The sequence below is a fragment of the Bos javanicus genome, chromosome 24, assembly GCF_032452875.1.
Source record: "Bos javanicus breed banteng chromosome 24, ARS-OSU_banteng_1.0, whole genome shotgun sequence".
Taxonomy (NCBI): domain Eukaryota; kingdom Metazoa; phylum Chordata; class Mammalia; order Artiodactyla; family Bovidae; genus Bos; species Bos javanicus.
In genome coordinates this window covers 25,328,828-25,353,059 of record NC_083891.1, presented here as the reverse complement: position 1 = coordinate 25,353,059, position 24,232 = coordinate 25,328,828, and the positions used below count along the sequence as shown (strand labels likewise).

Below are 24,232 nucleotides of genomic sequence, written 5' to 3'. Positions count from 1 at the left end.
TTAGTAAAGGAACACAAATACTGAATCTTAAAAACTGAGAGATACAGAGAACCAATAAAATGTGTCTAAATGTCAAGTTCAAGCACATTTTTTAGACTCTTGGAAAAGCATCTAAAGAGATTTAAGAGGTAACAAGGATTTAAAGTCTGCCTTTTAAAGTAATAGAAAGATCATCCAGGGTATACTGGGCATAATCAGAAACACCTTCAGACTTTAATTTTTTTTAATACTGATTATAGTGTTGTCTCTCTTTTTAAATACCTTTTACTTGTTAATACTCTTAATGGAAAAAACTGAACTATAAACAATTTCTGGGGACAAGATAAGCAATTCAGCATGAACTTGCAATCACAGAGGACTGAAAAATGACATCACTGTATACATATAATCTCCTCTATGCTCCGCACTCATCTCTGTCAATAGCCACATCTGGTTTTTTTTTGGAGCTTCTCAGAAACAACTTGGCCTGAGTCAGAATTATGTACACGATGAGCACCTTTATCTTCCAAGGAAGACGCTGTTCTTGACCAACTTCAATGGGACATATATTTGCTTTTCTAACAGGTCTGCATATTTCAGATTTCTACTATTTGAGAAAGCGATCCTCCGGGTTCAAGGTATATAGGTCACAAAACAGCAAACCAGCTACTTTGGAATCATTAACTCCACAAGATAACTACAGTTAAAGATGATTATTAGGCCAGAGAGCAAATGTATCTCAACCTACCAGAATGTAGCATTTTTAACCTGCCATGCACTTCCTAGAGGCAGTATGTCCTGTACCTTTAGAAGGTAAATACAAGATCCAATGACATCATAACCACAGACAAAATCATTCACAAAAGTGGACAAAGATGTGGAAAAATGACAGAACCATTTCTAGTGGGGCATGTAATTTTTCTTCTGCTTAACACATTTTGTAGATTTCTCTAATAGAACACTTTAAGCAAAGAGAAACAATGGGATAGTATATTTCAGATGCATTTGTACTAATTATGGAAAATGGACTGTGAAAAATCAGAGGTTTTTTTCTCCCCTCACTTCAGAACCTGAGAAATTCTAATCATAAAGTACATAAAATTATTATAAAGACTTAATTTCATAAATATTTTTACAATTCTGTATTTAATATAAAGCAAGTTCACGTATTTTCAAACTCCCCATTTTCCAAAAGTAGAGGAACTCAATCTTGAAAAGTTGATTTTTAAAAATCATGACATTCTTCCATGAAATTGAGAGTAATTTTGAACACCTTTCCTTCTTTGCACCTTTGAATTAACACTGGCATGTTTCTGTTATCACAAGACTTTGAAAAAGGAACATTCATAAAAATGCATATCAATTAAATTCAAAAAAATCCTCATACTCCCTGACTAGATTAAAAAATTCCTTAAGAGACAAGACCATGTTAGTTTAACAAGTGTAAGCTCAGCTCCTAGCAGAGTGCTTGGAATATACAGATGATTACTCAGCCCATATTTTTACATATACTTATAGTAAACCACCAGGGACAGAGAAGCCTGGCAGGGGTCACAGTCATGCAGTCCATGGGGCTGCAGAAAGTCAGACACAACTGAGCACACACAGACCCAAATGACCGCATCTCAGGTGCTATTACCATTCTCTGCCTCAAGAAGGCTCCCTGCAGCTAATGCTTAAAAGGACTACTGGGGACCAGAAAATCGCTCCAAATTAATAAAGATCTCTTCCAACCCAGCTGCTCCCAGGGAGAAGAGATAGATGACTTCAACCCATTAAATATTTAGCAAATACCATTAAGAGATACTCTGAGAGACAACAGAAGACCAGAGTTGAAGTAGGGAAGGTTCAATCATCTTTAAGAAGAATTAAAGTTACTTAAGTGCAGTATATCTGGCCTTCACATATATCATTTAGCCTCAAAGAAATCTGGGCAAATCGCAAATTTTATTAAAAAAAAAAAAAAAAGGCTCAAAGACATAACTTTAAAAGTTAAGTTGTGAGCACAAGGTCAAGATTTAAACCCAGATTTGTTTAAAACCAAATCTCATGTCCTAACCAATGTACATTACCTCAGAACAAAATTTAGTTTCATCTTAAAAATTTTAAATCAAAAAATTGACAAATTACATACATTTATAAAATAAACAAGTTACAACAAATAAAAATTAAAATAAATAAAAAATTATCTTCTTTTTAAAGCAAGCACACTCACCTGCCCTGCTTTACTGAACCGGTGGCCTGCCAATATCATATGAAACGCATATTTTCTAACCATGGGACTCTTCATGTTTATAAAGCAATGTGCCGCCTGTTCCAAAAGAAGTGCACTTCGAAGATCAGAATCCTATTGAATGTTTAAAGAAAAAGGTTAATTTCACAAAAATTATAGTTAATTAGTGAAAAAACATTTTCTTCCTTAAAATGATATACAGCGTATCCAATATAAATTAGAAGTATCTGAGGACAGAGATCAAGAGACAATCCAGTCTTGATGATTCTTTCTTCCAATAAGCACAAATTTTAAAAAAAGTTCAAATAAGTCTCTACCATGAAATATTTTCTTTCGCTTTAAATAAAGCCAAAAGTCTGATTGTGATATGCACCATGCAATAAATCTGTGAAGAAATGCAATCCCTTTTCAAATGGCAAAAAAAGATTATAAACTGAGAATTAATACAGGTATACTGACTTGAACCAGAAAACGGAGTACAGAAAAACAGATTCATATCTAATTTCTTCTGGAAACGGATCTGTGACATACAATAGCCTATTTCTATTCATCCAATAAAAGAGGAAAGCCAAAACAGAATGTGTGCAGATCATTAAATAATCAAATCTGTTACTTTATCCTCTATAAAGGTTTACTATACTTAAAAGGAATTCTCAGTTTTGCTCTAGTTTAAAACAGCCAAAGAAACTGCTTTTCATTAAAACATCCAGAAGGTTTCCCCTTCAAAGATTATCACCTACTATTAGTATATTAGTAAATGGTACAACTCAAATTAGTTTCCACTGCAACTGACTTATGACAGAGTCTACAAAAACCACGTTGTGCATTTATAGCCTCACCCATAGGGACAATCTTTCAACTAACAGAGCCATCATCACTTGACAAATAACTGAGAAAGTACTGAAGGTTGCTGATCAAGCATCAACAACATTTTCACCAAACTTTCTCTAGCTTTTCAGCTGTTCTCAAGCTGAACTTACCATGCCCTTCCATGTGTTCTGCTCCATTATTTTCCCCAGGGAAAGTTGAAAACAGAAAACATTGACTTTAAATGCAATAATTTCAACAAATTATAGTCACATCAAAAGTGTTCATAGACTACTGATTACTGCAACTACCTCCATAGCAATCATAAAATTATATCAGAGCGGAAACATCTGAGGAAAAGCATTCAGTAAATGGTAGATATTATCTATTTCAGACCCCCTCATAACAAAAACTAAATGATCAGATGATTTTCTTAGTTAATTAGATCCAAAAGCTAGTGAGTAGGAAAATTAGGAATGTATAGTTAACAAGCAGTTGTTAACCAAGGCATCAGAATTACTTGGGGAAGATAGGGCGCTTACTTCTCTATTTTTTTTAGGAAAATGCTTTCTTCTTAAAAAATTATTAAATATGGCCTCTTTTTTTTTTTCCCCTTTAAGAATGAATGTTTGAAGAAAAAAAGGAAGTATCTTTCTTCCCCACTTCATGCCTCATCTGACTCCGGGATAACTGCCATTACCCACCTGGCGCTGGTCCGTGTCACTTCTCTCTTTCTAAATAGGTATGTACTTATATGTTAAATGCCACAGCTTTTCTTATACAGAAATAGTATTACACAGAGTATTATCTCACTTTTTACCTTAGTATCAGACATCTTTCCAAAACATCTACATCTCTCATTTCTTTTAAAGCCATGCCGTATTCTATTATATAAATGCATAATTTATTAATATAGTCTCCACTTGATTGATTCAATATTGCCACACATTTTTACTACTACAAAAAAAAACTCTTCCATAAACATCTCTAAAAATATTTTTAATAACTGTACAAATATTTTTATTAGACAGTGTTTGGAAATAGAAGTGCTGAGTTAATGAAAGCTATGCATATACTTCAAATTCCAATCAATATATAATGTATATTGATACAAAAAAGGTCATATCAGTAAAAAAAACTCTTGGAGAGTAAGAGTTTATTTTCTACTCTACCCAGCCAAAAATAAATTTTAAGATTTTTGACCTTTTTCATAAAAGAAAAATAATACTTAGTTCCTCAACTTAGACTTCTTTAATAGTAAGGCTGTTCATCTACCATATGTTTAAGAGTCTTTGTACTTTTTCTGCAAACTGCCCGTTAAGCCCATGTGTGAATGGGTTTTTGTGATTATCTAGTTTGTAAGAACCCTTTGTACACTTAATCAATATTAAGCCTTTGTCATACATTTGCAAATAGTATTTCCCAATTTTGCTATAAAAGAGTCTATTCTTTAGTAGTCAAACATACTATTTTCAGTTTCATGGCTTCAAAATACTGCAAACTAAGAAAGAATGTTATCATTCCTAAATTAAAAAAAAACGCTCTTCCATATTTTCTTCTCTGTGTGTGCATGTGGATGTTCAGTCACTCAGTCATGTCCGACTCTTTGTGACCCTATGGACTGCAGCCCACCAGGCTCCACTGTTCATGGAATTTTCCAAGCAAAGAATGGTTGCCATTTCCTACTCCAGGGATCCTCCTGACCCAGGGACCAAACCCATGTCTCTTGCATTTCCTACAGTGGCAGGCAGATTCTTTACCACTGCACCACCTGGGAAGCTCCGTATTTTCTTTGAGGTTGTTTTGTTTTTTTCATATTTTAGCTTAATCAAGCTATAATTATATTATGCAATGAGTAAGATAGGAATCAGTTAATCAGGTGTCACAATACCATTCAGTGATTAATCTAACATTTCCCACTAATTTAGGTTTCTCAATGGAGTCAGTTTAACTCCAATAAATTTCTCAAGTTTATTCCCAGCAATGCACACACATCCATACACACACACATACATGCACACACAGAACATAAAAACATCTTAATTCTCTACAGAGCTTCATTATCCTGCAAAACTTGGTGGGCAGCAATCCTGGACATTCTGATTAAAATAAGGAATATTCACTAGACAATTCTGGTGGTGTGTAATGATTCTATTAAGATTGTACATCAGTTGAGAACCAGGACAGTAAATCCTCAACAGTCTCTAACTGGATTGACCAATTCAAGAAAGACATGGCAAGTCCACAGCATATATTAACTTAGCTGAAGCAAAATGTGCCCCTGCGTTCAGTAAAGCTGCTGAGAGTTGATCTGCAGGGCTAAACACTGCACTTATATCTCACTGCAGCTTTGTTTTTTGCTTAGTTCCTGTCTTACAGAGACACCTAAAGTAGGAAAACATTGCTTTGAAACCAAAAAATGGCCCCGAAAAGAATGCTAACTACCATCAGTGTTGATGGAAGAAAAATGGCAGAATGTCACAGAGGGACAGTTTTATCCAAAAAGCAGAGGCTTTGAATGTTTGAAGTACACAATTTTACTTCAGTGGCAATTCACAACCATGCTATGACAAGGCCATCATGCATGCTCTATGAGGAGCTGAGAAAAGAAAAAACCCATGGTGCCACTTCAGCAAGAACTCCAGTCTGTGAACTTTGCCCACAACCAGATATAAAATCATTTGGGGTAGAGGCTTCAGTAAAAACTTCCATAAAAACACAGCTGATAAGGACAACAAACTTCACTGAATCAGATCTCAAAGATGGCATGGCACTAAGATTTTTTTCCTTTGCATAACTGTGAAATTAATAGGAAAGGTGCTAACAGCTGACCAACGTACCACAGGAACAGAACAGTTCCTCCCAAGCTGGAGAAACTAATAAAAAACTGCTGCTATTACCATACCTCTAATAAGCTCATTTATTTGCATTTAAATGGAGTAACACACAAAAAGCATTACAGGACCAGAATAAATGTTCAACACAGAAATACAGACACAAGTAGAGGGAAAGCATCATGCTTTAAAGCACCAAATTTAGACATACTACCTATATGCTGATAAATGTGACATGTTTTATCATTAAGCTGCATTTGCTCTGCCATGCTGAAAAACCCAGAGCACGACCCAAGAATAAGATCCACTTGCCCACAAACTTACAGTGCAAACAACAAACTCAAAGCTCAACTCTTCATCCAGGCCTCACAGCTGTCAAGTGCTATAATGGTATTAACACAACACTAGGAAAAACAATTCCTGAGTGTCAAGACTATGTGACTCAGTTCTCGACCCTCAGGATAAATGCACTTGTCATTTTATACAGCTTTTCCAGTGAACAAGAGTACAATAAATATAATTATTAGCTAAAATTTAATAATCTTAGACACATTATGCCTAGCAGTCTCTACTTTCAAGTTACTTCAAAGAAATACCTGAAAAGCACAGTAGAAAAGGCCACTAAAAATCACAACTTCCAGGGAAATACACACATTCACCCCCATCTTTCACCCCAAAGCAGTAAAAGACAATAATAAATTTTCTAGAATTTTATGACAAAATAAATCATCCAGCTTTGAAAAAGGGTTTAAAAAAGAGTTGGAAAGAAAAAACAGTGAAAGAAAATAATGTTACAATGAGACACAAGAATCTGCTCTAATAAAAGAAATTTTATTCCAAGCTTCTAAACCATAAACTCCTTTTACAGTTACTGATAATTCCTAGGCTGAAAAACATGGCCAACATATTCAAACCTAAGTTAAGAGTATTTATTAAAAGACAGAACATCAACACACTCAACACACTCAGCTCTACCAAACAGGTTAATGTCTGACAACTGTTTGTATTGGTCAGTGTCCACATAGTATCAATTATAAAATATTTTTAATATCATCCCTTAGCCTACTTAGTAGTATCCTAAGAAACCTTTATAGAATAATTAATGGTTCAGCTCAACAAACATCTGTAAATCATATACTATGTGTCAAGCCCAGTGTTAGGCACTAGGGAAAAACAAAGTTGAAAGCAACAGTTTCCTATCTCCAAGAAGCTAACAGCTTAAACATAAATTTTCAGTATATGCTATGGTGGTCTCACAGCATGTAAGAGGGCAGGACAGATACACTGAAGAAACCTGGGTACTGTCTGAAGGATCTGACTGAGAGCGGAACCACTGAACTGAGGTGAAGAAAAGATGAAATGGGACAAAGTCCAGGAGAAGGACATTAAGGACATGAACCAGGGTAGTAGTAGGAGGGATTTTAAAAAGAGAAAGATAAGTGAAATATTTGAAGTTATAACAAGAACACATATTTAAGAAGTTAAAATATCCTGTGTCACTAACAGTATAGAACACTATAGGAGCATCTCAAATAGTTTCTGCCTTGAGCAAATTAGGAGCTGGGTGGCTGTAATTTAAGATCATGATCTACAAAGTATTAAGTTTAGTTATTGATATGTAGACTCAAAGGTGCACTGGAAACACTTGAATAGGTGAGTCTAAAAGACAGTTGGTCATTCAAATCTAAAGTTCCAGGCCAATCAAATCTAAAGCTCCAGGGCTGCAGAGATTTGAGACTGAAAATCATAACTGTAAACAGATGACAAAAAAGTAAAAAGGCACAATGGTCCAAGGGTTAAAACCCTAGGTTAAGTTAATATTTAAGGGGCAAACAAAGGTGTTTGTTTTTTCTGTTCTTGAGCACTCATCTAAAAAAACATGTCTTTAATCATACTACTGCCATTCTTTACAAGCCTATAGTCAATGCAACTTAATATTGTTGGAAACCTGAAATAGCAGCTATAAGCAGGTTTTTCATCCTTCTGAAATATTCATAATATAGAATTTTTAAAATGTTTAGGATGATTTAGCAAGTTCATATGAATAAAAACAAAATTAAAAATTCCCGAATATTTTTAAGTGTTGATTTTTACATCAGGAATGATGTATATGCATGTTGCTTTAAATACTGTTATCCATAAGCAAAACCTAATTCACAGAAGACATACAATGCATGGTTGTGGTTAATAATCATGTAGACTTAAAATGTATAAATAAAATAAATCCTGTTTACAAAACATTGCATTTAAAATTAATTCTACAAATTACTAAAGTAGCCAGGTTATAAATTCCAAAAAAGAGATCCCCCTTTCATTTCATTCTGCATACCCTTCTCAAGAAGAAAGAAAATACTTTTTAAAAAATATGAAGCAATACTAATTAAAACAAGTACTACACAGTTTTAGTACCTCACTGGTCAACCGTATTAGGAGAGCTGCAGCCTCTGAATATTTGCCTTGGCTTTTTAAGATTTCAGCACTAAGCAATACACATCTTTCAGCCAATACCATATTCCTAAAGAAAAATAGTCAAGAAAAATATAATTAGCACTATAATAATATTGTAGTACATCACAGTAACCATGAGTTCAACAAAAACTTCCAATTCTAAAAGAAATCTGTATCATATATCATATATATGCTAGAACATAACCAGAACCAGCAGTTAGTAAACAAAACCTGCTTTCAGACATAAAGGAAGGTACACATTTCACCCAGATTTCTCTTCTTTCCTTACTGTAAACTCTGGTTATGTGTATTTCATTTTACTGACTACTTTCAGGAATAATGAGACATTTTCTTTGTGGTAGTACTACTGGAGATATTGAGGAGCTAGTGCTGTCTAGCTGTTTCTGACCAAAATCTTCTTTTTGAAAATATTAAATCAGCTGATTTTTCTCATGGACTTCTACCATCAAAAATCTAGAATTGGATTATTTATTCTTGAATAAAAATAAATGAAAACTGAGAAATTTCAAGATGGAATCCTTTTGTTCAGAAATACAGCTGACCCTAGAACAAGTCAGGGGGTGGGGCTGCTGACCGCCCAGTGTAGTCAAAAATATGCGGTTGGCCCTCAGTACCCAAAGTTACATATCCATGGATTCAACCAACCTAGGATTGTGTAGTACTGTAGTACATATTTTGTGAAAAAATACACGTATAAGTTGGACCCGCAGAGTTCAAACCCATTTTGATCAAGGGTCAACTGAAGCAGCAAAGTTCTTCTCATTTTACATTCTAATCCTTATATGAAAATACCACTTGACCTTAAAATTACAACCAAAGATCACTAACTTGAAGGCCATTCTGAAGTTATACTTTTAAAATACAATTCATTGCTTCCAAAATTACTGTAGTGATCTGTGATAAACTTTCTACAAACCATGATATTTCTTAGAGGGTTGGTATTTATGACTATCTGAGAATGTTTTGGGCTCCCCAGGTGGCTCAGTGGTAAAGAATCCGCCCGCCAATACAGGAGACATGGGTTTGATCCCTGGGCTGGGAAGATCCCCTGGAGAAAGAAATGGCAACCCACTCAAGTATTCTTTCCCGGGAAATCCCATGGACAGAGGTGCCTGGTGGGCTACAGTCCACGGGGTCACAAAGAGTCGGACATGACTTAGCAACTAAACAACAACTTACATATACTACAACACGCTCAAAATGCTCAGTTCTTAAAGAATCTTTAGTAAACTTTGTAAATCTAACGCAATTGTTTTATTTTTGTCTTCACAAATTCCCCCATATGATCAGTTATGAAGTCACAAGCCTACCACAAGTCTAGGACTTTATTGTTTCTTTAAGCAACATTTTAAACTCATTGTGTCAAGCAGTGAAAGTGCTACAGATACAAGCGTTTCTAAAACAAAATCCCTATCTAAAAGCAAAAACTGACATAAAACAGATAATGATGAATAGAGTACAACTAATTTTTATTATGATATGAGAGATAAAGGAGGGAAGGGAAAGCTTCATAAGAAATTTATCCAGATAAATAGGACTGCATCAGTTAAAAAGTGGGACGTGGCATTCTAAGGGCACTGCTAAAGTATACTGTATTTTAAGAAAATTTATTTATATTTTAATATTTCTCAGATCTGGGAGATTCTTAAAATTGCTATGCATAACTAATGTAGTGTTTCTAATTTATCCCCAGATATCTATTACATTTATGATAAACCTTACCAATCATGGTAACTTAGAAGGAGGATTATACAGTAAATGTGTATTTAGTTAAGTCTGTATTTAGAAAAAGCATACAATCTGTTGTGAACAGGAGGACAAAACCAGATTGTCATATAGCTATCTGGGTCAATGGATATTTTCACTTTTGTCTTGCATCATTCCACATGAATCTCGCCAAAAGCTCTGGGCTTCATGAATAATTCTTCTCAGAGAAAGGACTTTACAGGACTTCATGAGAACTTGAGCCCTTTGTGGAGAAAGGACTTTAAAGGACTTCAGGCTTCCTTACTGCCTCCCTCTCACAGTTCTTCTACATTCTGAAACTCTTTTTCAGAATTCTTCAAAGGTTCCTCTTTGACAGAAGGCTGTTTCTTCTGCCAGAAACTTCCAATATATTCTCAAACAATTATAAAAAGGGCAGGGTTTGATACTGGCTCAACCATTTATCAACTGCATCCCCTTCAGTTCAGTTGCTCAGTCGTCTCTGACTCTTTGTGACCCCATGGACTGCAGCATGCCAGGCCTCCCTGTCCATCACCAACTCCCAGAGCGTATTCAAACTTACGTTCATTGAGTCAATGATGCCATCCAACCATCTCATCCTCTGTCGTCCCCTTCTCCCCCCACCTTCAATCTTTCCCAGCATCAGGGTCTTTTCAAATGAGTCAGTTCTTCACACCAGGTGGCCAAAGTACTGGAGTTTCAGCGTCAGCATCAGTCCTTCCAATGAACATTCAGGACTGATTTCCTTTAGGATTGACTGGTTGGATCTCCTTGCAGTCCAAGGGACTCTCAAGAGTCTTCTCCAACACCACAGTTCAAAAACATCAATTCTTTGGTGCTCAGCTTTCTTTATAGTCCAACTCTTCATATCCATACATGCTGCTGCTGCTGCTAAGTCATTTCAGTTATGTCCGACTCTGTGCGACCCCATAGACAGCAGCCCACCAGGCTCCCCAGTCCCTGGGATTCTCCAGGCAAGAACTCTGGAGTGGGTTGCCATTTTCCTTCTCTAATGCATGAAAGTGAAAGTGAAGTCGCTCAGTTGTGTCTGACTCTTAGTGACCCCATGGACTCCAGTCTACCAGGCTCCTCCTTCCATGGGATTTTCCAGGCAAGAGTACTGGAGTGGGTCTCCACTGCATTTTCCACATCCATACATGACTACTGGAAAAACCACAGCCTTGACTCCACAGACCTTTGTTGGCAAAGTAATGTCTCTGCTTTTGAATATACTGTCTAGGTTGCTCATAACTTTTCTTCCAAGGAGCAAGTGTCTTTTAATTTCATGGCTGCAGTCACCATCTGCAGTGATTTTGGAGCCCCCCAAAATAAAGACTCTCATTGTTTCCACTGTTTCCCCATCTATTTCCCATGAAGTGATGGGACCAGATGCCATGATCTTCGTTTTCTGAATGTTGAGCTCTAAGCCAACTTTTTCACTCTCCTCTTTCATCAAAAGGCTCTTAAGTTCTTCTTTGCTTTCTGCCATAAGGGTGGGGTCAATTGCATATCTGAAGTTATTGATATTTCTCCCGGCAATCTTGATTCCAGCCTGCGCTTCATCCAGCCCAGCGTTTCTCATCATTTACTCTGCATATAAGTTAAATAAGCAGGGTGACAATATACAGCCTTGATGTACTCCTTTCCCAATTTGGAACCAGTCTGTTGTTCCATGTCCAGTTCTAACTGCTGCTTCCTGACCTGCATACAGATTTCTCAAGAGGCAGATCAAGTGGTCTGGTATTCCCACCTTTTGAAGAATTTTCCAAAGTTTGTGGTGATTCACGCAGTCAAAAGCTTTGGAATAGTCTATAAAGCAGATGTTCTTCTGGAACTCTCTTGTGCAATTTCAATAATCCAATGGATGTTGGCAATTTGATCTCTGGTTCCTCTGCCTTTTCTAAAACCAGCTCGAACATCTGGAAGTTCATGGTCCACATACTGTTGAAGCCTGGAGAATTTTGGGCAATACTTTACTAGCATGTGAGATGAGTGCAACTGTGTGATAGTTTGAGCATTCTTTGGGAATGGAATGAAAAGTGACCTTTTCCAGTCCTGTGGCCACTGCTGAGTTTTCCAAATTTGCTGGCATATTGAGTGCAGCACTTACACAGCATCATCTTTTAGGATTTGAAATAACTCAACTGGAATTCCATCACCTCCACTAGCTTTGTTCATAGTGTTTCTTCCTAAGGCCCACTTGACTTCACATTCCAGGATGTCTGGATCTAGGTGAGTGATCATACCATCGTGATTATCTGGGGCATGAAGATCTTTTTTGTATAGTTCTTCTGTGTATTCTTGCCACCTCTTCTTAATATCTCCTGCTTCTCTTAGGTGCATACCATTTCTGTCCTTTATTGAGCTCATGTTTGCATGAAATGTTCCCTTGGTATCTCTAATTTTCTTGAAGAGATCTCTAGTCTTTCCCATTCTGTTGTTTTCCTCTATTTCTTTGCACTGATCACTTAGGAAGGCTTTCTTATCTCTCCTTGCTATTCTTTGGAACTCTACATTCAAGTGGGTATATCTTTCCTTTTTTCCTTTGCTTTTCGCTTCTCTTCTTTTCACAGCTGTTTTTAAGGCCTCGTCAGACAACTATTTGGCTTTTTTTGCATTTCTTTTTGTTGGAGATGGTCTTGATCCCTGTCTCCTGTACAATGTCACGAACCTCCATCCATAGTTCCTTAGGCACTCTATCAGATCTAATCCTTTGAATCTATTTCTCACTTCCACTGTATAATCATAAGGGATTTTATTTAGGTCATAACTGAATAGCCTAGTGGTTCTCCCTACTTTCTTCAATTTAAGTCTGAATTTGGCAATAAGGAGTTCATGATCTGAGCCACAGTCAGCTCCTGGTCTTGTTTGTGCTGACTGCCCAAAGCTTCTCCATCTTTGGCTGCAAAGAATATAATCAATCTGATTTCGGTGTTGACCATCTGGTGATGTCCATGTGTAGAGTCTTCTCTTGTGTTGTTGGAAGAGGGTGTTTGCTATGACCAGTGTGTTCACTTGGCAGAACTCTATTAGCCTTTGCCCTGCTTCATTCTGTACTCCAAGGTCAAATTTGCCTGTTACTCCAGGTGTTTCTTGACTTCCTACTTTTGCATTCCAGTCCCCTATAATGAAAAGGACATCTTTCTTTGGGTGTTAGTTCTAGAAGGTCTTGTAGATCTTCACAGAACCGTTCAACTTCAGCTTCTTCAGCATTACTGGTTGGGGCATAGACTTGGATTACCGTGATATTGCACGGTTTGCCTTGGAAACAAACAGATCATTCTGTCGTTTTTGAGATTGCATCCAAATACTGCATTTCAGACTCTTCTGCTGACTATGAAATTTACTCCATTTCTTCGAAGGGATTATTGCCCACAGTGGTAGACATAATGGTCATCTGAGTTAAATTCACCCATTCCAGCAAGTTAAACTCTTTTGTTTCAATCTCCTTGTGGGTAGAATGCAGTAATAATAGTATCCACCGTTTCATACGTTTGTTGTAAAGATTAAATGAGCATATAAATTACTTTGGCACAGTGGTAAACGCTGAGTGCTAAATCAGTGTTAATCTTTATTACTAGTGCTGTATTCTAAACACATTATTATGACTACTACTTCAACACTATAGCAGACAAAGCTACCTTTGTGTCCCCATCTTTTAATTTTTCCATTCTACATAGAAAAGGCTAGTATTAATCTTTCTGAAAAATAACCATGTCAAAGCTCTACTCAAATATTCAGTAACTCCCCATTTATTAAACATAAATCTTAACCACAGCTTAAAAATAGTAATAAATGAGAGTTAATGTTCTCCCACACTGATTTCTCTCAAAACACCTTTTCATATACACAAAACCCTCTAATCTAGCCCAGGCTCTCTTCCTTTTCTCCAGTAATGTTACATCCAAAATATTGTTCCTGCCAACCAAAATTCCTGAAATGGCTTTATGGTTCTCAAATCCCAACCACGTTTCTTTCAAGGTCTATTCCTCAAACATACCATAAAACCTGCTCTGGACCAACTTTCATAGTCTCCTTTACAGGTGGTGAGTTCTAACTTCCATGGAGTTTCAACAGAACTCACTACATGTACAAAACGTTTCTCATTTTCTTCCCGAGACCATTATCTACCTCTCTGTATTTGCCTATTTAACAAGGAAAAGTTCAAACTAGCCAATTCCTGGCTTAACAGTAATTAAAGTTAAAAATGTTCTCAAAACACAAATCTCCCTCAATGAAACAAGTAAGTTCAACATTACATATAACTAATTCCTAACTGTACATCTTTCCAGGAAAGGAAAATGTAGTAAAACACTGGTTTTAAATGATCACCTCATCTATATATTAACTTGATTTGGGAGCTTAAGATTAAAACATAAAAAAACAAAGAACCACTTATATCTAATTACAATATAAATGTCAAGTTTATCTCTAAAGGGATAGAACATAAATATTCTAGTCACCTACTTGCAGATATCCCTATATGTCTGAATTGCTGTATCCATATAATGTGCAGGGTATGGCCTGGGTGCTCCTGGCTGAAGAAAAGCTGACACAGCTGCCATTTCCTAGAGGGAAAGACATCACAGTATTTCAAAACGAGAAAGTTCTTGCCGTCAGTTTAGCATTCAGAGTCTAAAAACTGGAATGCAGTTCACTGAATTTTTTTATGTAGCCATATATATAAATTCGATAGCCTAATGCAGACTTGGAAATAATTACGTTTATATGCTTTCAGTTTTAAAGTTCTCCAATCACATTCCAAAGTCTGTCACTCACTATTTAAATGAGTGTTTTTCAAGAAGACCTAGTAAACACTTTTGGTCATGGTCTGTAACTATCAAGTAAGATTTCTGCTGCCACCTCCTCGTTACTGCCTATTCCTTAGAGACTAGAGAACAGACCAATGATAGAACCATAGAGAGAGAAACAGAGTGCATCTGTTTCCAATTTATTGGCTTCAATATTTGAAAACAGAGCTCATAACAACTTGTACTATATACCTTTCACCTCTTACAAACTCTATGGTTCATATGCTGTATCAGAAGGCACAAAAACCATTTCTGAAACCAATCTGTCAGCTTTTTAGGACTTCTTACTTCAAAGACCCATTCCATTGTTAATAATTCAAATAATACACAATGGTGCTAAAGGATTTAAAAATGAAGATAAGGGGCTTCCCTGGCAGTCCAATGCAGGGAGGCACGGGTTCCATCCCTAGTGGGGAACTAGGATCCTGCATGCCTCACTGTGAAGCCAAAAAAGAGAAAAGAAATGAAGATAAAAATGAAGGTTTTGGATTCTTAGTAAAATACTGTATTACATTCATACTTGTAGTCTCATATAGACCAACTTTTAATAAAAATTTAACTAGAAATAAATGAAACTTCCATAAATCGGAGGGAAATTTGCTAATGCCAACCTACTTTTAGGATGAATAAACACTTTACTGCAACAGTTTTTAAAATAGAGGAAAAAACACAAAAATAATTTATGTAAAAACTGGGATATGTTTAAAGCCTTTAACCCGATAGACTATTTAAGTTCCATGACAGTATGAACCCTGCCTATTTCAGAATATCTGTATCCTCAGCATCCAACGCAAAAATTTATTGAAGAAACTGAACGAAAATATGTGATCTCCATGTGACAAAATTTTCTACGGCTCTGAAACATCATGTTTTCTTAACTAGCTTATATTTTGATTAATAAATATAATGAATACACACAGGATTCTATATTACACAAAAAAACTAAAATACATTACATATGTAGCATGAAAGTGGAAATGTTGGTCACTCAGTCATGCCTGACTTTTTGAGATCCCATGGACTGTAGCCCACCAGACTTCTCTGTCCATGGAATTCTTGAGGCAAGAATACTGGAGTGGGTAGCCATTCCCTTCTCTAGGGGATCTTCCCAACCTTGAACCCACATCTCCTGCACTGCAGGCAGATTCTTAACCATCTGAGCCACCAGGGAAGCCCCATATATAACACTATATAAAAATACATTATATTTGCTACATATGCACTATATATACTACACACACACACACACACACACACACACACACACACATCAATAAAAGTATACTAAGGAAAAAATCCTGTAAGAAAAACAGGCTTTGAATTCTAAGTCACTTTCTAATTTAATTCTACAAGAAATCACAAATCAATATACATACAAGCTAACAATTTCTAAAGATACAATGAGAACATTCAGAATGATCACCCCAAGTAACTGCATGATCTTCAATAATCAACCATTAAATCATTTCTTACAGTATACAGTAACGGGTTAACACATTTTACAAAGACTTTCGTCAAGAACTGGAGTGACCTACTTAACCTTCAGCTAGTTATGACAAATTAAACTACAACATAAACTGTATTTCTCCAAAAATTTTTTTTTGGTTTTCTGTGATGTACCTTTTAACTTTATAGTTAAAATAATTAAGTATCTTAATTTTCATCAAAAATGGCAGGCAGTATAGTCTGTGATCAATTATCTACTATGCGAATGGTATATAGGAAGGTGGTATCAGTACAAACAATTTTTATTCATTCAAAAATAGTTTTGCTTAGACAAGGGGATCAAAAATAACAAATACAGAATTATAACCTTCAGCAAGAAAGGAAAAAGCTCCGAACTTAGCTGTTGCCCAAGCAGGAGCTTTTGTAATCTATGCTTTAAGAAAATAAAAAATGAATGCCTACTCTGTCTGTGTGCGTGTGACTGGGGGGCCGGGGGTGTCTCTCTAGAGAGGTATACTCCCAGCCTTGCACAGCTCTTGCTCAAGGCAGGCTGCAGTTCTTTCCCTGCTTACCTTCACAACAATTCCACTGGTTACGAGTTCTTTTCTCTACCCCAGGGTTCACAAACTGGTTTTGCATACTTTTTTTATTTCTTGGGATAACCTCCACCATGCTAAGCTGCCTCACACAACACCTTATGCTCTGGTTACAAAGATACATAGTTTTTATGAGGACTCTACCAGACCAATTTTTCTCTAAGGCTTATTATTTTTAGGGTAATTATAGACTACAATGATTTTTAGGTGTGCATATGTTATAGTAGCTATGCCTTTACTTTCCAGTGTTCAATTATTTTTCCTTCATATGCATCTACTAATATGCCCAATACGCCACTAATTTGACTCCATCTAAATGGTTTAAATGCAGTATTAGTCAGATTGTAGACAGAAATGAAAAAGCTTACATACCATAAAATCATACAAATTTTGTGCCATTTTTCCAAACGTTCAATTTGCAGACACATTATGCATAATTTTGTAATTATGAACTTACATTATAAAGTACTGATGAAATAATATTTAAGTCTTTGTGATTTTCTATTAGCTTATGTTAGTTAATCATAGACCAGAGGCTGTCTAGCCAAGAACAATTCATATACTTTTTCAAATACTTTTATTCATCAACATTTTCAGTTCCTGAAGGATTTTTAAAAGTTAGATGACTTTTTGCTATTTTAGCTTTACTTTTTAAAATTACTATCTTATTTTTATATATACAATATAGAATATTGTATATATATCTTTATATATAATCAACATAGAATACTGTATATATATCTTTATATATACAATAATTACTATCTTATTTTTATATATACAATCGTTTTTGAGATTGCATCCAAGTACTGCATTTCGGACTCTTTTGTTGACCATGATGGCTACTATATAACACCATCTTATTTTTATACATACAGTATTAAAACAAATGCAAAATAGATGGCAGTTATTAAACAGGTTATCTACATGGTAATTATCAATGAAGTAGAGTTCTTATGTATTTTTATTCTTCACACTGTTGTTTATAGCTTACATGTTTTTAAGAAGACATGCAGAGTGGGGAAGGGAGCACATGACCTGTGCCCTCTGCCTCCGCCACCACTGCCGCCACCTCCTTCTGCCACTCGCTCATATGCCCCTTTGGTGTGGACCTGATACCTCTTTTTTGAAGCAACAGCTGAGGAGATTCCTGCACATGCCATAGCCAATGAAAAGCCCAAGGGAGGAGTCACGACTGAGAATGATGATCCTAGTCATTTGAAGAGGGTTCTGTGGCGCAGTAGTAAACTAATGGAAGCCTACTGTGAACAACAGGCTTTGTCAACGAGGCAAACCAGATTCCCATCTGTCTGGATGCCAATCAATGAAACAGACACACCTGCACAGTTGGAAATGGAGGCTGAAGATACAGCTGATGTGTTCCAGTGGCAGACAAGAGGTTTCTACTAAAAACGGAACCTGCTACTTAACTCCAGAATTCTGTTCCTCCAGACCAAGAAGACATTTTCAGTTAGAAAGCTGCAATTTGGTTCCACCACATCCTGACTACTACAGTACAGTTTCTCTGTTCTTTCCTTTTCCCCTTCCCCATTCTTTAACTGAACATAAAGTAACTGGTGTATGTGCACAAGCACACTGCATTTTTTTTTAAACCAAATGGCCAATGGTACGCTTTGTTCAACATCGAATGGAGATGAGATGGAGAAAAATACTGGTTCTCTGAAAATATCCCTTTCCCTTTTCTCCATTAGTGGCATGCTCTTTCAGCTCTTATTTTTATATTCCAGCAACTCACTTTGTTCTAATAAAAAAAGAACATAAAAATCCTTGCATACCTTATCCAATTGGAAAATTTTAATGTTTTTCATTAATCATTTAAAACCAAGAACAATTTTATAACTTTTCTGTATGTAGCTGTTACATGCAGGGCAATCTGTCCTTATGTGGGAAAAATTACCCTAAAAGAAATGAATCCTAGTTTCCCTTTAAGTCATGTGTCCTGCTATTTAAATAAATAGACTATGTAGAAAGTAACAATGCTAGTTTACTCTTTTCTAAGCACAGAAAGTACATTACAAACATATTTATGACAACTTTTCAAATACAGTAGAAGTTTATAAGGCAACACGGAAAATTCTTTCTGAAACACCTAGGTTTTATATCAATTACAAAACTAACATTGCCAATGCCTACTGACAGCCTAGGTAGTGTGCCAGGTACTTTACAAACTTTGTATCTCATCTAACCACATTTAGGATTCCCATTCTGCAGATGAGAAAACTAAGGCTTAGAGATGTTCAGTAACTTGCCTAAGATGAAAGTTTGTCGCACACCAAAGTACATGTTCTTAACCAACAAACAGTCTTAGATCAGAAAAAAACATTTCGAACAATTTAAAAACATTTTTCAAGACATAAAAAAGAACCCTCTATAAAAGAGAAGTTCTTATACTGGGAATACAGTACAAACTATAATTCAAATTAAATACAAAGTATTAATCAAATCTAAGAAACCCTCATGTATGACCATGTTTGAAGATACTAATTTAACAGAAATCCATCAAGTTATCACCAATTAATTCAAAATCTATAAAGCATTATATGCTCTTTGAGTACAACTTTATCCCTAGGGAAAATTCTGCTTGCCATTTCATAAAGAAAGTCATTCATGGTAGCAGGAACAAGAAATTATAGTACTACAGAATACCAACCAAGGCACCAGCTGCATAAAGCATTGCTTGATCATTAAGAAAATCTTTCTTTGCAGTATGATAGCAACTGTACGCCAAATCATAGTGCTGCACCAAAAAGCACAGGTCAGCCATTTTCCTGATCTGAAGCTCTGGCGCTTCTGGTGGATACCTGCAGATACAAAATAAAAAGAGGAATTCAGAAGCTATGACCTCTAAGCCATTAAATATTACAAAATGTCAAAAAGATGCCCAACTGTCCAAAACATACGAAAACCTGATCCTGTCTTATAAAAATCCTACCTCCAAGGAGGTAGAATTTCTCAAAGATATTTGGAAACAGATTGTTACATCTGTATCTATATAATTTATATCTTTATATTGAGAACTTCTCAGCAGAAGGCAAGCACTTTCTCTATGGTCAAATTAGGAAGCAAATGATCAATTCCAAGTGATTCACCTTTATGTACAGTCAAAAAAAAATCTAAAATGAATTTTATTTTCCCTTAAAACCAGATTTTAGACAAAATTTCTAAATACATGCTATGTCTTAGAATTACCAGACCTCAGTACTTTAATAAAGAAGAGTTATCAATGAATACCTAATCCAACTCTTATCTTTTTAAGGAAAACAGACCCAATAATGTGACCTTCCTGTGATCTTGTTTATTTTTAGATATCAAATTACTTATAGTTTTTTTTTTAATTTAATATAACTTTTTTATGGTCGCTATTCTTATCTACTGGAGTTTTTTTTTTTTTAATTTTTATTTAATTTTTAAACTTTACATAATTGTATTAGTTTTGCCAAATATCAAAATGAATCCACCACAGGTATACATGTGTTCCCCATCCTGAACCCTCCTCCCTCCTCCCTCCCCATACCTCTACTGGAGTTTTGACCAAATTGAAACTAAGAAACTAGAGATACAGTCATTTTTTGCAGAACATCATTAAACACTAATCAGAGTTAAATACAGGAAAACTAAAAACAGTAATATTTTACTCACAGCAATCCAGATGTATTTTTTAGCTCATTAACACTCTTTTCTGGAACTTTACTGCCACTAAACCATTTTTTAGTTGCAGAAAATAGAGATCGACTCAAACCTTTTCTTGATATTAGCTAAGAAAACAAATGAAATGTTGACAAACATGAGTTTAGTTTTCTTTACATAGAAAAAAAAAATTCTAAATAACTAAAAAGTTTTAAGAGTAAGCAAATGTGCACTTTAGTAACAATGATTTAAAGAAAATTATCCAAAATCCCTAGTAAAAATAAATAAGCCTGTTCTAGGATTTACTCGGAGAAGGCAATGGCACCCCACTCCAGTACTCTTGCCTGGAAAATCCCATGGACGGAGGACCCTGGTGGGCCGCAGTCCATGGGGTCACTAAGAGTCGGACACAACTGAGCGACTTCAATTTCACTTTTCACTTTCATTCACTGGAGAAGGAAATGGCAACCCACTCCAGTATTCTTGCCTGAAGAATCCCAGGGACGGGGAGCCTGGTGGGCTGCCGTCTATGGGGTCACACAGAGTCGGACACGACTGAAGCAACTTAGCAGCAGCAGCAGGATTTACTAGAATTTCATCACTGATAATAAGTTAATAAATTCTAATACTGGACTATTTTGACAATAAAAACATAAACTCTTTAACTTATACTACTATATTCCCAAGTTTACTATTTCCTGAAATTTTAAAAAATACTAATGCAAATAATTAAATCTTACCTGATCATTTAATTGCCGAATTGTTTTCTCTATATGTGGCAAAAGGCCCCGAAATGTGAACTCTTGTATAAACTGTCGAATTCTATCATGATCAGTAAGGGTTAAACATGCACCATGAATAATTCCAGCATTTGCTTTCTTTGTTTCATGTAATGAAGTGGATTTTACATGATCTGGGCCATCAATGCTGTTAGAAGAGTCACTGGAGGGGTCCAACTGAAGTGGATGAGCTCTAAAGTTATTTGGTAAGCCATCTACTGAAAAACAAATCTTTCTTTTACTCAGAAATCAACAGAAAATTGCAGCATTACTACCATACTGCTAAAGAAAAGAAACAGTATTGGAACCCTTTCTCTTACTGTATGTCTTAGAAGTCTAAGACAACGGCATTCAAGTTTCCCCCTAAAATCAGGACTTGGGTTAATTACATGTAGAAAATTTTAAATTCATGTAAAAAAAATAGAAATATTAAAAATAGAAAATTTTTAATTCATGTAAATAAATGAAGAAAACAGTGTTAAAATACAAAAATTATTTTTAAATAGCACAACTAACCAATGAGAAAAATTATAACAAAAAATTTTAAAGCTGTCACTATCCAAACTATAATTTAAAATACAAAAACTCAAAATTACGTGAACAGGGGAATAATTAATGCTACATATCATACTGTCCCTTGCTCTGTACCAAAAAAAATTTTATGAAGTTTGACTTATTACTCTTATAAAGCAAATTTTTAAATATCAAAAAACATCAAACTAAAATAACTCAATAAAAATCTTCAAAGGAAAAGGTAATCTGACCATTACCTCTTTTCACTATGAAACTTTCCCCCATCTTTTACATATAAAGATTAGCATGCTTTAACAAGAGGGCTATTTTCAATCAAAAGACAAACTTAAGAGAAAGTATATCAAGACCTTTGACTTCGTTATCTAATCCATCCAATGAAAGCAAGTTACTATCAGAATTCTTATTTGAAGTTATAGTACAAGGGCCATCTTCATATGATTCCTATCAAAATAAAATATAAAAAGTATTAACGGTTATACTTAATCATGTTTAAGATATCACCAAATTTATCAACTATAGTAAACCTCATTGTTTTTTTGCTACAGCAAAAAATGTCTAATTCTCCAAATTCTTAACTTCCATGTATCATATTCTATCACTTAAATCCACACCTACTATATCCTTATATTGTTTCACATGCACACTACCCTAATTCTTCTGAATTCAAGTTACTTCTATCTGTTTATCTGTTTATATGTGATATGCACATGCCTATATGAATCCCTGTATGTGCAACTATGTAAGGAATAATGGCAAGACAGATGGACTACTGGAGGGGTAAAAAAGGATGGTATGGAATCCCCTGGCTCATGGATGCAGTATTAATAGCCTGGAGTGCATTCTGAATACACAGAAGTTTTGGGAAAATATCCAATGCAATGTTTACTTGTACAAAGGGTATTGGTTTCAGCCACCAAAACAACTTAAAAAATGTCCAGACTACTCCATGAGCCCACTAATATCATGAGGTTATTATTCTGAGTGCCAGACTTTGAGAAAAATATATAACCTAGAACTTAAGGGGAAGGTGATCAGGATAAGAAATTTACTAGAAACAACATTTAAGAAAGAGTTGAAAAAATGGTATATTAAAAGACATGAGAGTTCTGTTCTATATTCTGAAAATCATCTTAATGAAAAACTGACATGGTCCCTATAGGATTGAGTACAAGCTTGATCCTGAAGCTGCTTAAACATGGAGCAGGTCACCTAAAAAGACAGTGAGTACTTTCAATAGATGAGGTCACTCATAGATTTAAAGGAAATTAAAGCATCACAACAACGACTGGATCTGACAACCATTAAACTATCCTCCAATCCTGGACTTCTAGAATTCTAAGCTATAGGATATCTATAGCTCTGTCTTCTGTTAAAAGTTTTCCAACTGCACAATCTGACCTATTATGTTCCCTTTCCCAACCTTAGATGGTTAGATTCTAAACTGAGTATTTCAATACTATTCCTATTCTGAGTATGGTCCTGAAACACTATTTAAAGCTCTTCTACCTCCAACTGGTTCTTTTTCTCTCAGATATTTTCCCCCAGCATTATCTTAAAGAAGGTCAACAATCATCTCAATGTTAAAGTTGAATAAAATTGGATTTAAAATTTCATATATAAACAGATTATTAAACAATATTTCTATTAGAACATCAAAATCTACATACTTTCTAATTCATATTTCTTAAAATAGTATCACATAAAGTATTTAATGCAGCTTAGTTATACAAAATATAAATATATTTTCTATTCACTTTAGAAATCTTCCTTCTAAACAAAAAATAGTCAACTCTTGATTTTCTGAACTAAGTGTATAATTTGCCATTCGACTAGTACTAAGTGGCACAAAATTCTATCTTAAAAGTTGGAAAGAACGTGAAACTTTACACCCACCACACACCAGCCAACAGACAGCAATTAACATTAGTCTAGAAATCAACATTAGAAAAATTGATTAGGAAGAAACAAAACTTCCTTGAAATTCAAAAGAAAAGGAAATCAAAGGAAAGTTAGGGAAAAAAGCCCACCCACCTAAAAAAGTATGAGCTCCAAAAGGTGGCCATAAGAACAGCATGTTGAAAATGAAGGAAGGCAACCCCCAGAGCATGTGGATAATAAAGAATTGACTGTAAGCATTCATAATGAATTTAATGTGCAAGCCAAAAATTCTATTATCTACGTGTTTAGTCAATCTAATTCAATTCTTAATGTATAATTCACTTTTCATCTTTTTTTTTTTTTTGCCACACCATGCGCCTTGTGGGATCTTAGTTCCCCCCTCAGTGGAGGCGCAGAGTCTTAACCACTGGACTGTCAGGGAAGTCTCCACTTTTCTTTCATCTTTCAAGAAAACAATTAACACTGATATTTA

The 24,232-nt window shown here is 35.4% G+C and overlaps 2 protein-coding genes across 4 annotated transcripts in view; one reads left to right on the top strand and one right to left on the bottom strand.

Annotated features, from left to right (window-relative positions):
• TRAPPC8 (trafficking protein particle complex subunit 8) overlaps positions 1 to 24,232 on the bottom strand; it is an 82,601-nt gene that overhangs the window by 37,148 nt on the left and 21,221 nt on the right. For 2 of the 3 annotated variants that reach the window (XM_061399664.1, XM_061399666.1), the window contains 7 exons: positions 22,209 to 22,302; positions 21,289 to 21,545; positions 20,561 to 20,676; positions 19,572 to 19,722; positions 14,515 to 14,615; positions 8,263 to 8,368; positions 2,195 to 2,326 (listed from right to left, as the gene is read on the bottom strand). In XM_061399664.1, the coding sequence (XP_061255648.1) occupies positions 2,195 to 2,326; positions 8,263 to 8,368; positions 14,515 to 14,615; positions 19,572 to 19,722; positions 20,561 to 20,676; positions 21,289 to 21,545; positions 22,209 to 22,302 (957 nt within the window). The remainder of the gene's footprint in view (positions 1 to 2,194; positions 2,327 to 8,262; positions 8,369 to 14,514; positions 14,616 to 19,571; positions 19,723 to 20,560; positions 20,677 to 21,288; positions 21,546 to 22,208; positions 22,303 to 24,232) is intronic. The other variant, XM_061399665.1, reaches the window with a different exon arrangement.
• LOC133237857 (small ubiquitin-related modifier 2-like) lies at positions 15,288 to 18,452 on the top strand. Its single transcript, XM_061400484.1, has 2 exons — positions 15,288 to 15,339; positions 18,033 to 18,452. The coding sequence occupies exons 1-2, from the start codon at positions 15,288 to 15,290 to the stop codon at positions 18,308 to 18,310; spliced, it is 330 nt and encodes a 109-aa protein (XP_061256468.1). The 3' UTR covers positions 18,311 to 18,452.